The sequence below is a fragment of the Sinocyclocheilus anshuiensis genome, unplaced genomic scaffold (assembly GCF_001515605.1).
Source record: "Sinocyclocheilus anshuiensis isolate Anshui unplaced genomic scaffold, SAMN03320099.WGS_v1.1 scaffold2920, whole genome shotgun sequence".
Classification (NCBI taxonomy): Eukaryota; Metazoa; Chordata; class Actinopteri; order Cypriniformes; family Cyprinidae; genus Sinocyclocheilus; species Sinocyclocheilus anshuiensis.
Genome location: NW_015554193.1, coordinates 5,768 through 18,739, shown reverse-complemented (window position 1 = coordinate 18,739; position 12,972 = coordinate 5,768). Strand labels below are relative to the sequence as shown.

The 12,972-nt window shown below is 33.8% G+C and overlaps 1 protein-coding gene across 1 annotated transcript in view; it reads left to right on the top strand.

Annotated features, from left to right (window-relative positions):
• The window catches only part of LOC107671048 (uncharacterized), a 22,540-nt gene extending 12,069 nt beyond the window's left edge, over positions 1–10,471 (top strand). The window contains exons 7-8 of the mRNA XM_016463893.1: positions 9,649–9,692; positions 10,430–10,471. Coding sequence (XP_016319379.1) covers positions 9,649–9,692; positions 10,430–10,450 — 65 coding nt within the window. The 3' untranslated portion in view covers positions 10,451–10,471. The remainder of the gene's footprint in view (positions 1–9,648; positions 9,693–10,429) is intronic.
• Positions 10,472–12,972: the final 2,501 nt, after the last annotated feature.

Sequence of the window (12,972 nt, the reverse complement as noted above, 5' to 3'; positions counted from 1 at the left end):
ATTACAACCATATCAAATTGTGAAAATAAAGTCAAAAACAAAATGACAAATATGAAATTTACAAAAACACATCTTCAAAATAAAACTTTATTTGTCCGTTTTCTTGACCATACAAGCTTAAAAAATGTACAGGACAGACAACATCTTATTTTCAAACATTTAACAATTAAAATGACATTGTTTTTTTGTAGTTAACTATTTGTAATGAAACTGAAAGGTAATCAATTAAATATTCATGAAAAAAAAAATCATGAAATCTCATTAAACTGACAATAGCAGTTGGTATATCATCAAGATTTCTTTTTCTATACCAGACTGAAGATTGATGAAATAGACTCAGTCACATCATTAATAACTATAATTCCAACAGTTATGTACTTGATGAATTCCTCTGTGTGCTTTAATAAAAACAAAGGCAAGCATTAATATGTGTGTTACATACGGTGTAATGCATGAAGAACGATTATACAAGGGGTCAAACTTATGCTCCATTTTGCTTATACTTGTCTTTTAATTTACTCAGTTCCTTTACTTACCAGTTTCCTTAACTGTAACGTAAATGTTGTTGATTGTAATGGATTGGTATCAGAATATGACATTAAAATAAGTAATGCACCATTATCATTACAAATATTGATATTTTCTTAAAAATACATTAATAAAAAGATATAACGTTTTAAAACAAATGAAAGTGACAGAAATAAAAAGATAGATACGGTTTATTCTTGTTTTACAATACCAGGTGCATTACTATTTCATGAACTTTTCCTCTCCACTTCAAGTCTTCTGGATCTGATGTCATAAACCAGTACAACAACAGCAGCAACAGCAGCCACGCCCACCACAGCAGAGACGACCAATCGGACCACAGCTTCAGTCGTTTGACTCCAGTAGTGGTCACAGTCTGTAGAAAGAAGTAGGCACTCATTTAAAAACTGCATTATGCAAACTCTTTCGAATAGACTTTGACATGTCTACTCTTACTGTGTTAAGGTGTCAGTAAGTGAGACGCTGTAAAGAAACGCTGATGCACCGTCCTACCTGAACATGTCTGACAGAGTTGATCGATGTCCAGATGTGTGGTCTGGGTGCTGACAGGATTGTTCACTACACAGCTGTAGGTGTTTTTATCCTGATATTCCACCTCCAGAGGTAGAGAGAGACTGATGCTGAGATCAGACACACTGATGCTGGACAATAAACTGTTTCCTTTGTACCAGGAGAGAGTCACATCACTCACATTCACCACTGAACACAGCAGCACACGTTTAAACCCTGATGATGATGATGATGATGATGAACACTGAGGAGAGTATCTGGTGATGACAGGAACAGGCACAGGAGCTGGAGAGTAAATAAACAAATAAATCCAAGAATAAGTGACAGAATAGGTAAGAGGGGTGTTACGTAAACACTAAGTGCACTCTAAAAAATGCTGGGTTTGTCCCTATTTTACCCAGCACTGGGTTGTATTTAACCCAGCATTTTTAGAGTGTGCTATTTAGCTACATGTATAATACTCACCATAAACAGTGACAATGAATTTTGTTTTTAACTCACTCTGTCCGATATCGATACTTAGTTCATAAACTCCAGTGTGTTCATTAGTGATGTTTGTGATGGTGAGATCTCCAGTCTGTCTTTCGAGCAGCAGTCTGTCTCTGAATATCGTGCTGTCTTTAGAAATGTCTCCCGCCTCTATTTTGATTATACGAGTTCTGCTCGATCCAAAGCGCCGCCGCCACTCGACCGTACTGCTCTGGATTTCCGTGAGACCAGTACGGAGAGTGAAAGAATCTCCCTGCATCGCTGACACGGTTATATTTTTTGTCTCAGAGTCTAGAGATCAGAATTAAATGTATATGTAAACGTAAACCTAAATATTTAGACAATTTAATGATTTAAACGATTTTGGCTTATGTGCTAACACTAAGGCCATTAATAGCCTACATTTATTACTCACCAATCAGAGGAAAAAAACATAAAAAGAACAAAACAAGCGCGTGAATCATTTTCTTCAACCGTTTGAGATCCGTTCAGTGGCTGATGAGTTCTGGAAAAAGAACTGATGTCGATTTCATGAAACACGACAGAATGGCTTAAATATCTTAAATAGTGTGTGTGGCCTAGATAACCTGCGGCGAGACGAGCAGATCTTCAAAAAATCTTCAGCCAATCAGAAAAACAAAACAATAAAACGTATTCAGTCTGCGTGCTTCCGTGAAGTTTGGCTTTATACCCCTTAACCTTTTAGAACACCAGATACCAGTGCATGAATTTTGTTTGATAAAAATCTAATCTGACTGTTTATGGATTCACTACTTTGTTTTATAATGTAGCCTATCTATTTTGTGAAGAGTGGAATTTTGTCTTGAAGGAAAATAATCTCTTGGTTGTTGCACGTAAATCAACCGCACACATGCAAAAGGAGCAAGACGTTTGTCCACTCAACAGAAGCCACATTCATTTGAGTCAGTCTTCCACTAAACTGATGTGAATTAAACTCAGACCACAACAGGTTTCACTTTGACTCAGAAACTGAGCTGCTAGAGTCTCAAAAGCATTCAGTGCAAACTGTATTAATTATTTTTATTCCAAAGTAAAGCTGTTTTGAGGGAATGAGATTCATGTAAGAAGGCCTTCATACACACTACAAGCTCAAACAAATAGTTCACACTTTTTTTCTCTCTTGATTGTCTTCTCTTCATTTAGCTTCTCTTTGCTTTTATATACACACACTATTCTGTGAGTGAACTTGATTTTATCAGTTTGAGATCCAAGGCCATATCCTGCAGAGTTGACGCAAAGTGACCCTTAATGTTGTTTAATAAAAAAAAAATGTACTGATGTGCTTATTTATTTATTTTTCTCTTAAACAATCAGACAGTGCCATATATATCCATTGGCCTGGATATATTTTGGTACTGTCGTGACATTTTTTAAACGTCTTATTTCATGCAGTTTGTTATTTTAATACCTAAACAAAACATCTCTCAAAAGTTGCAGGTTGGTCTGGTTTTGTTTTCACAGTAATCACACGTGATATTTACATTTTTTATTTTTACTACTTAAAGCAATGTTTTTAAAACCGATTTCAGTTACAAATAATATATTTTTAATGTAGCGTATTATTATTTTGTTTTTATTTGTATTTTAGCATTACGCTGAATGTCTATACTGGATTATTGTGACACTTTTATTGCAAGGAATAATTCTTTATTTTTTATTTTTTGCAATAAAAATGGATTACAATCATATTTTTTTACATATTAATACAGACTACTACCTCTTCTGTGGGAGTGGGTAATTTAATCTATATGGAACTTTCTATTTTAAACCAATAATAGTAGAAATAAAATAATTTACTACCCAGTGAATAAATGTGGATGTAAATTGTTTATCTTTATTTTATATGTCCATTTGTTGTCTTATCTTTGTAAATTTTTTCGTAGTAGCCTGAAACTTCAACAAAACTTTCCACATTTACCATCTAGTGACTAATAATATGCAGAAGATCACAAGCCTCGAATAAACAAGCATTTCATAATTTTGATATGAATTGATATGAATTTCATAATTTTGATCATTCTAGCCAAGGTCGACTTTGGAACAATTCGAAATAGCAGGTCTATGACGCGACACACCCGGGTCCTCAAGAAACCACGTGACTTGGAAGGTTTGCTACGAGTCCATCATCAGTGTCCTGAATCAATGCTGTTGTAGTTTAGACGCGGTCAGACGCGACATCAGTATGAGGAATAATACCTTCCTTTTTGGGGTTTTATTACTCGTGAACGGTGAGTAACACTTATTTTTTTATGTTAATTTAAAATTTGCGTTCTCAATATAAATCGGAAACAGACTGTTACCTTCTTATTTTTTATATCTAGCTACAGGTTGTTTTTTTTTTATAATTCAAACTTATCACTTTTTCATAAATATACGTTCTGACAAATCAAACACCAACACTGTAAGGGTATTTTTGGAGTAAGTTGTGCACGTGTTTGTTTAGTAATGAACGCTAGAGGGCGCTGACGGCATGTAATATTCTGAGCGTTACTATTTTACATAAAAACTGTCTGCAACACGAACGCATGTACTATTTAAACGAAACAGAACAGAAAAACAGAAATAAGTCACTCTCTCAATCAGTCAGTCAGTCTCTTGGACTTTAGTCCGGTTGAGTTACTGTTGCTCTCATTCAGGGTGCGGTCTACTAATAAAAGTAGGCCCATTTGCCATAAACTACCATCAAGCTGTAATTATGGCTATTGTGCAACCTGTGCTTACAACATTAGGCCAGCTTATGGTGGGCTTTACTTGTTTTTGCAAGTTTTACTTGTTCAGAATAAGTTATGCCATCCCAAACACCCAATGTTTATTCCAAAATGTAAAATATGAAATATTTTACATTAAAACGGCCAATAAACTGCCTATGCGTCATTGTGCCAGTGCCACTTTTTCAGTCTTTGTGTGTCGATGTAAAACATCCATGCTTGTGTGCTGAGCTGTGCTCTGTCATTTAATATTCATTCAATAAATCATAAATAAATCCAGCTATGAGAAACTTAAATCCAGATATGAGCCAGTTGGGAAGTTTTACTTTATTTATACCTCAGAATAAAAATAAGAATAAATGTAACTGGGGAAAAAAATCGGAGACATTTAACCTTAAGAATAAGATTGGATTTTTTTTGTGTATGTTTTCAGGCTGTCTAAATGAATATTACTAATTTTTATACATGTTTTTTTTTTTTTTTGCATGTTTTCTTTTGCATTTGATTTTCATACCGCATTCTTTTTTACAATTTGCATGCTGTCTTGTAGAAGTTCCAAGCCACATTAGCCTTAATTTTCAAGAGACACAATGCAACAAATCTGTTTACTTACATTACTGATATGGTGAAAAACGGAGGTAGATTTATAAACTTGCAAAACAACTGCTGACACTACTTACAAACTGTAAGAAACGGCTGCATTTCGTAAATACACCAGACTGCTGGCAAAAAAAGAAAAGAAAAGTGTATTAAGGGACTGAGATCAAGCTCGGTAAAGTGACTTTTTGAGAGTTTTATGGTAAACAGATATTTGCAAAGAGGATATGAAAAAAACAACAACAAAAAAAACGTATTTTTAAATCTAAATAATGCAGAGCCCAGAAGTAATGCAGATTAAATTCTGGATTCTCTACTTGTCTCTTTCATAAACAAATAGACAGATCTCTTGTGCCGTCTTTGTTATGGTGATTAGTGTTGCTTTTGATTAACTGAGACACAAAATGTAATGTATCATTGCACAAGAGCATGTAGCATTCTGCAAGAATATAGTTAGTTCAGGGACTGACCTTAAATGAGCTCATAATATTCCATCTGAACTATACATCGTGAATGAAAAGGGTCACTTTAGAGAACTAATCAAACTCGTCACATATAGTGTAACATTGTCATTTCCCAGTACAAATACAGGAATAGAGCTGCAAACAAACAGTATATTGCCTGAGAATTTGCTGTCATTAATATCCTGTATTTAGAGCACAAATATTACAATATTGTGTATGTTTACAATATTATATATATAAACTGTTTTTGTTTGTTCTGCAGGTGTGTTTGGTGTTGAAGCAGATGAAGTGTCAGTGTCAGTGATGGAGGGAGATTATCTCACTCTAAATACTGATATTACTGAAGTACCGAGAGATAGTAAGATAATATGGAAGTTTGGAGATGAAATCATTGCTAGAATAAATGAAGCAGATGGACATCCCTCTACATATGATGGTCCCGGTGCGATATTCAAAGACAGACTGAAGCTGGACAAACAGACTGGATCTCTGACCATCACAAACATCAGAACTGAACACATTGGACATTATAGTGTAGACATCAAGAGCATAGATGCAAAATTGAAGACATTCCAAGTTACTGTCCATGGTGAGTAACTCATGTCAGTCACCTGTGGACAGTTTAGATGATGTGGAATGATTATTTGTATTTATTTATTTATTTACTGAAGATATAAAAACAACAGCAGCAACTGGCTAAAATGAGTGTAGTGTGCTAATGCTAATTCAGAGCAAAATGTAAGTCATTTCTTTACAAATTCTTCACATTATCCAGTGAGGTTTGTTATTTTTGTCAACTTTAAAAAGAGAGAAAAAAACATAGAATGTCTACATAGAAACATAGCCTATGTTTCCATGTGTTAAAAAAATAAATGTTGTACTGAATTCATTTCCCTTTTTTTAATGTATTTGTCACCTTTTTAACCACATGAGACTAGGTTACTGTTAGGGACATTCTGAAATTAAAAGCTTTAAAAAAAAATAATAATAAACATTTAAAAAAAAGATTAGGTGTGTTTTAACCCTTTCTGGAATTTTGTATTTTTCAAGCAATAAAAAAAAAAAAAACTAGTTGTACCATCATTCCCAGAGTCCTCTGCACATGTATATTTCAAGTGTTATTATATGAAAATTACTTTCATCATTAAGCAGTATCTCTGTTTTAAACTTATTCTGTTTGTTCTCCACATGTGTTTGTTGTTGTGACAGATGTTGTGGAGTCAGTGTCAGTGATGGAGGGAGATTCTGTCACTTTACACACTGGTGTTACTAAATTACAGGGAGATGATCAGATACTGTGGAAGTTTGAAGATCAAGTCATCCGCATTGATCGCTTAACCTGTTAACAGTCGCCCTCACTAGTTGAGCTCAAACCCAAACCTGACCTACACCAACTAAAATGGTGACAGTTCATCAACCGTTTGGATTACAGTCATAACTAATGTCTCCTTAGAAAGATGATAGTTGTCCGTTTGTTGTACAGTGGTCAGAATTCATTATATTAATACAGAAAAATAGTAAGAGAAGACTAAACACTCTAGAACATAATCATCCATAATTTAAAAATAAAAGATATTCAGGAATTAATATATGAAAATGTGCAAGAGCAGCTTAAAAAAGCGATCACATTTAAGGCACAAGTGTGAACAAAATATAATGCAAATTTGAAGAGGCACCACTAAATATGAGATATAATTGATCTGTTTGTTTGAGCATCCAGAGCGACTCTGACTCTGAGATGGTTCTGAATGACTGACCAATCAGCGCTGCAGAAAGGACACGGAGGGCGGGGTTAATCTGTACGTGAGACCCTAGCAAACGTGATAATACCTCTGTAATACCTCCTAGAGTGCATACTTTTGTGTAAAAATGACAGGAATTGTAATTCTTAAGTTGTTACATAAATTAGGCAGAATTAATTGATATTGCTCTTAAATTCACACTTTTTGTACTAAAGAGTTTTAACTGATTTTATACTAGATCATTGCCGTTAAAAGTACGCATACATTTGTATGATTGATTTATCTTCACTAGACAAAAATACTTAAGAACTATCAGATTCAATGTTACCTGTATTGTTGCGATCTCTTGATACGAATTAAAATGAGGTTGTGGCTGTGACATTGTGGCCATAAATACTGAAGCTTGAGACTTCAGCCTTTCTAATGTCATATTGCTTGTCAACGTTAATTAGGGGTTTAATGTTAAAAGCATGCAGTAAAGGTAAACAAACAAATGTAGGAACCAGCGATGGTCTCGTGCAAGTTAATGGATTAAATAGCGCTGCTGACTCGAGATGGAGTAGGCCTAACATTCATCTGAACGATCAAACCCGAGAACTCACCATCAGAAACATCCGAAGAGATCAGTCTGGAGATTATAAAGTGGAGATCAACACCAGCAGTATGATCTTACACAGGAAATTGCGTATTAATATCAGTGGTGAGTAGACTAAACTTTCTATAAATGTTAAACGGTTTTAGAGTCATGTTATTCTGTAAACACTACTAGTAGGGCTAGGCTAAACAACATTTAATATAGAAAAAAAAAATATATATATATATTTTTTTTAGGTAGGGTGGGGTAGTTTCAGTTTGCTTCTCTGGTGCCAATCATTAAAATGTTTACACTTACAAATATATTGAACACTTATATATTATACATTTACAAAAATATAAACAGTTTTAAAATAAAAACAATCCAAATAAAACACATACAGAGAAGGTGAAATAGGCTATTTTATTTATTTGACTGCATGGAATACGGCCATCAACCAACATCAGAGAACAGGGAGCAATGCTGTTTAATGACGGAAACAGGCTATTAACTTTACATTTCACGGGTAGGCCTAGTTCAAGAAAATAGGCTATTTTTGATCGAAGGCTGACAGAAAAAAAGGTTGTGAATCCCTGCTCTATTTGAATGTGGTTTTTTTTTTCCTGAAAATTTATTGGACATTTTCTGACAGTTCGTCTTTTTTTTTCTTTCTGAGCAAGTCTTTCTGAGCCTGAAGCGCCCCCTAGAGGATGAATACATTACCAATCATACTGTGATCACAATAACGCGGATGCATTTGAAATACTGCTGCTTTTAAAGATTGAACTGATAAAATATATCTGTAATTATATGCCACCAAAAATCTGTATGTGTATATATATATATATATATATATATACACTGTATATTTGTGTATGTTTACTGGGTCATTATTCTCCCCGGCAGTAACTTTCATCAGTTTGAATCATATATGCATAAATACTGTTTTTCTATTTTATCCGTCATTAACTTTTTTATATAAAATTCGATTTGTTGTATCTGTTTACAGTAAAATAAATAAATAAATAGACTATTTAATCTAGCAATAATGAATCTCAATATAAAAAATTACATTTAGTCATTTAGTGACTTACAAATGAGGACAATAGAAGCAATCAAAATCAACAAAAGAGCAATATGCAAGTGCATTATTTTTAATTCATAAATTAAAAGAAAACAGATAGAATAGAAAAGAATAGAGCAAGCTAGTGTTAGAGGCCTTTTTTGCTTTTGTGAATTGTATAATAAATAAAAAGAAAACTAGAATAAAAAATAACAAGCTAGTGTTAGTTTTGTTTTTTTTTAAGAAAACAAGCAGTTAGTAAATGAATAGAGTGCAAGTCTAAAAGGGGTGAGTTTTTTTATTTTTTAAGAATAGAATTAGAATAGAGAGTGCTAGAGTATTCATTTAATTCATTTAATCGAACATTTTAAAAACGTTTCTTGGTTGTTTTCCAGGTGTGTTTAGTTTCGATGGGGTGAAGAAAATGTCAGTGAGGGATGGAGATCCTGTCACTCTACAGACTCGCATTACTAATATAACAGCAGATAATGTGATCCAGTGGACGTTTGGACCTCAAAACACTTCCGTAGTAAAAACTGACAGAGAGAGTCGAAGAATAATATATAATGAACATGATGTGAGATTTACAGACAGACTGCATCTGAATATTCAAACTGGAGATCTGACCATCAGCAACACCAAGACTGAAGTCTCCGGACTTTATCAGATAAAGATCATCAAACGCACATATACCATACAGAAGAGCTTCAGTGTTACTGTCAGTGGTGAGTACTTCAAGTTTTTCAAAAGGAAAGTCTCATTTAGATTTGTGCTTTGTGAGTCAGGTTATATAGTGCTGATGTTTCTAGTGTTTGTTATAGATCAGACACACATTCACTCTAATGACTGTCTCTCTTTATCATTACAGCTCAGTCCGGTGCTGCATCAGGGATATGTGGTGCTGGTGTTGGTCTGGTGGTTTGGGCTGTAACTGTGTTTTTTGCTACAAGAAGTATAAGCAACCAAGGCAAAGGTGTAAGTATTTCATGAAAATCACACAGCAAGAGCTAAAAATGATTTGTGACCCTGGACCACAAAAGCAGTCTTAAGTCACTGGGGTATATTTATAGCAATAGCCAAAAAAACATTGTATGGGTCAAAATTATCGATTTTTCTTTTATGCCAAAAAATCATTAGGATATTAAGTAAAGATCATGTTCCATGAAGATATTTTGTAAATTCCCTATACTGTAAATATATCAAAACTTCATTTTTGATTAGTAATATGCATGGCTAAGAACTTCATTTGGACAACTTTAAAGGCGATTTTCTCAGTATTTTGATTTTTTGCACCCTCAGATTCTAGATTTTCAAATAGTTGTATCTCGGCAATATTGTCCTATCCTAACAAACCATACATCAATGGAAAGCTTATTTATTCAGCTTTCAGAGGATGTATAAATCTCAATTTTGAAAAAATTGACCCGTATGACTGGTTTTGTGGTCCAGGGTCACATTTAGTCTTTGAAGGAAGTGAAAAAGTAAAGTTGAGATTTTTTTTGTTTCTACGTTTCTGTTTGTAATTTAAGTATGATTACTGTTGAAAGGACAACAGAAGATAGATTTTCCTATTGTATAGCGCAGGAGAACCTAAGTGCAGGGGAACTTTTAGCTAATATTATCATTCTTATTATTGAAACTATTAATTATTCATTACTATTTTCTTATTGTTTATTGGTTTTACTGTGATTCTTTCTGTGTTTTTATAACAGGTTTCAGTGAATATAAAGTGAATCACTCTCAGGATCAGCAAGCAAAATGAGAAGAAACAACAGTTCATAATCACTGTATAACAATACAAACTTAGGCTTTGCGTGACATACTAATTAGTGTTTAATTTGTTTTTATGAATATATTTTTGACATATCACGGTTAATGTATTTTTGCCTCATGCTTGACTACTAGAACAAATGGAAAAATTGTAAACAACATAGTCTAAAATGTTCAAGTTACAGAACCATTTAGTGACTTTTTCTCGTTAAATATAAAAGAAATCAACATATGCTTAAAATCTATCCCCTGTAAACCAGCAGGGTTTGGTTGCTTGAAATTGGTGTTTTCTCTTAGTGTAATCTTCAGGTTATTTGCATAGGGATATGGGTGCAAAATATAATTTCTGTGCCATTCATGTGCAAGTTTATGTTTATGCTGTGCGCATACATTTGGATCTATGTACAAACACACAATAAAGCCAATCAAACTTGATAAAACTGAGACTATATTTTATGGTGCCAGAGTGAACGGTGTAAGTCACTGAAATTGCCCATCAGGCAAGATGTTAATGTCTTATCAATAGGAGTGGCTCATTTGCTCTTTTACTTGCCTTTATAAAATATATTGTTATATTCACATGTCTCATCTGGCTCAACACAGATCAATCAATCAATAAAGTCGCAACATAAGCAACAGCAAAAATAAAAGCAAATGTTAAGTTATTGAGACAATTCAGCTGCATGATTTATTCATGTGCAACGCATGCTGGGGGTTTTGTACAATGACACTCATGCATTGCAATAGTGTCAAACTTTTTAGTAATAAGTGTTTTTTGAAGTTGTTTAATGATCCTCTGCTGAGATCTTGATGCTTAGTGTTTTTTATTCTCAGTTGATTTCATCTAAAAGACTCTGGAAGTTATTTGTAGCTGTTTCTGCTAATCTCTTCACTTCTTTCTGTTCATGTTGTTCTTCTTTCCTACAGTAATTCTGCTTGTTAACAGCAGGTGTTCGTCAGTAATGTGCAATCATCCCTTAATTGATCTCTTAATCATCTCATTAACGTCAACACTGCTTCAGTGTTACTTTTTAACACTGTTTATTATTGGGATAATGTATACTGAACAGTGGCGATTTAATTCTGAGGATTTTACTGTGTACTGGAGAAAAAGACGAGATGACATAAATCCTTTAAATGATCTAAAGAGTACAATTCTGTAAAAAGAAGTCAAATGTATCTATAACTCGCCAAATAAGAAAACAACGAAAAACATAACTAGCCTGTCAATCATTTTCTTCAACCGTTTGACATAAAACCGCTTTAAGTCTGAAAAACCTCCATCCGATTTCATGAAACACGACAGACAGGCGTTCTTCATCTTGCTGCGTTATCTTAATCTGTAGATAACTTGAGGTTTAGATACAAAAAAAATAAATAACTCTTTCAGTCTGATTATACATGAACGTGCCTGTGATAAGAGCAACAGCTGCTTAGCTCTTAAAACTATCACTTATTGTTTCCATAGATATGATGCATTATAGTATGATGATTTTTACCTTATAGTCTTAACTGTGGTTATACCTTTGACTCTCATGCTTGTGCTGTGTTGTTTTTTCTTCCCAGAATGTTGTAGCACCTGTTTGGTTTGATCTGCTGGTGTGCTGCATGTTCTACCGTGTAGGGAAACAAAAGTTGGTTATCACAGATGCACAACTGCTAAGAATCCTGCTTGACAGAAATCAAATATTGCTGTTGATGATGTACTCACTACAGTGAAGCTGTTTTGTGGAAATCTGGCTTAAAGGAAAATAATGTCTTTGCCCATTTACCTGTCAATTAGCCACACAAGCAATAGTAAAACTATTTTTAGGAGCAATATGTTTGTCCACTCAACAGAAACAAGTCAATTTGAGTCAATTGTCAATAAATTGATCAAATTAACCTCAGACCACAACAGATTTCACTTTGACTCAGAAACAGAGCTGCTAGAGTTTCAAATGCCTTCAGTACAAACAAGATGTTTTCTCTTGCAAGGAGGAAAACATATTTGACAGCTTTTATTTCGCAGTAAATCTGTGACATTCTGTGAGAAGTACTGTGAGATTCATACACTCTAAACATATAATCTTACAAATCTGGAGAAAGAAAATCACATATTCTGTGATGGGGTGTGTGTTTTTATGTTGTCAGGGTTTTTTTCTTTTGTTTTGTTTCTTTATTTTGGTTTTATTTTCATTCACTTTGAATTTCAATGAGAAAATGTGGATCACTTGTTTTAACATAAAGATTCTGTGCTCATTGGATGTAAGTCATCTATAAGGATAACATCTTTGTTCTAAGTTCCTGTGGTTTATTTTCAGCATCTTCTGTTCACTGGTTTTACAGACCCTGTCTGAACACATAAACAGAACCTCTCCCTCATTTTCAATACTCACAAATGAAGCTAAATGAAGTACATTAAAAAACAGACTTGACTCAAGTTTACACAGTAAAACAAACAGGGGGTATTCAGTTTTATATATTGCACTGCATAAAATGAAAA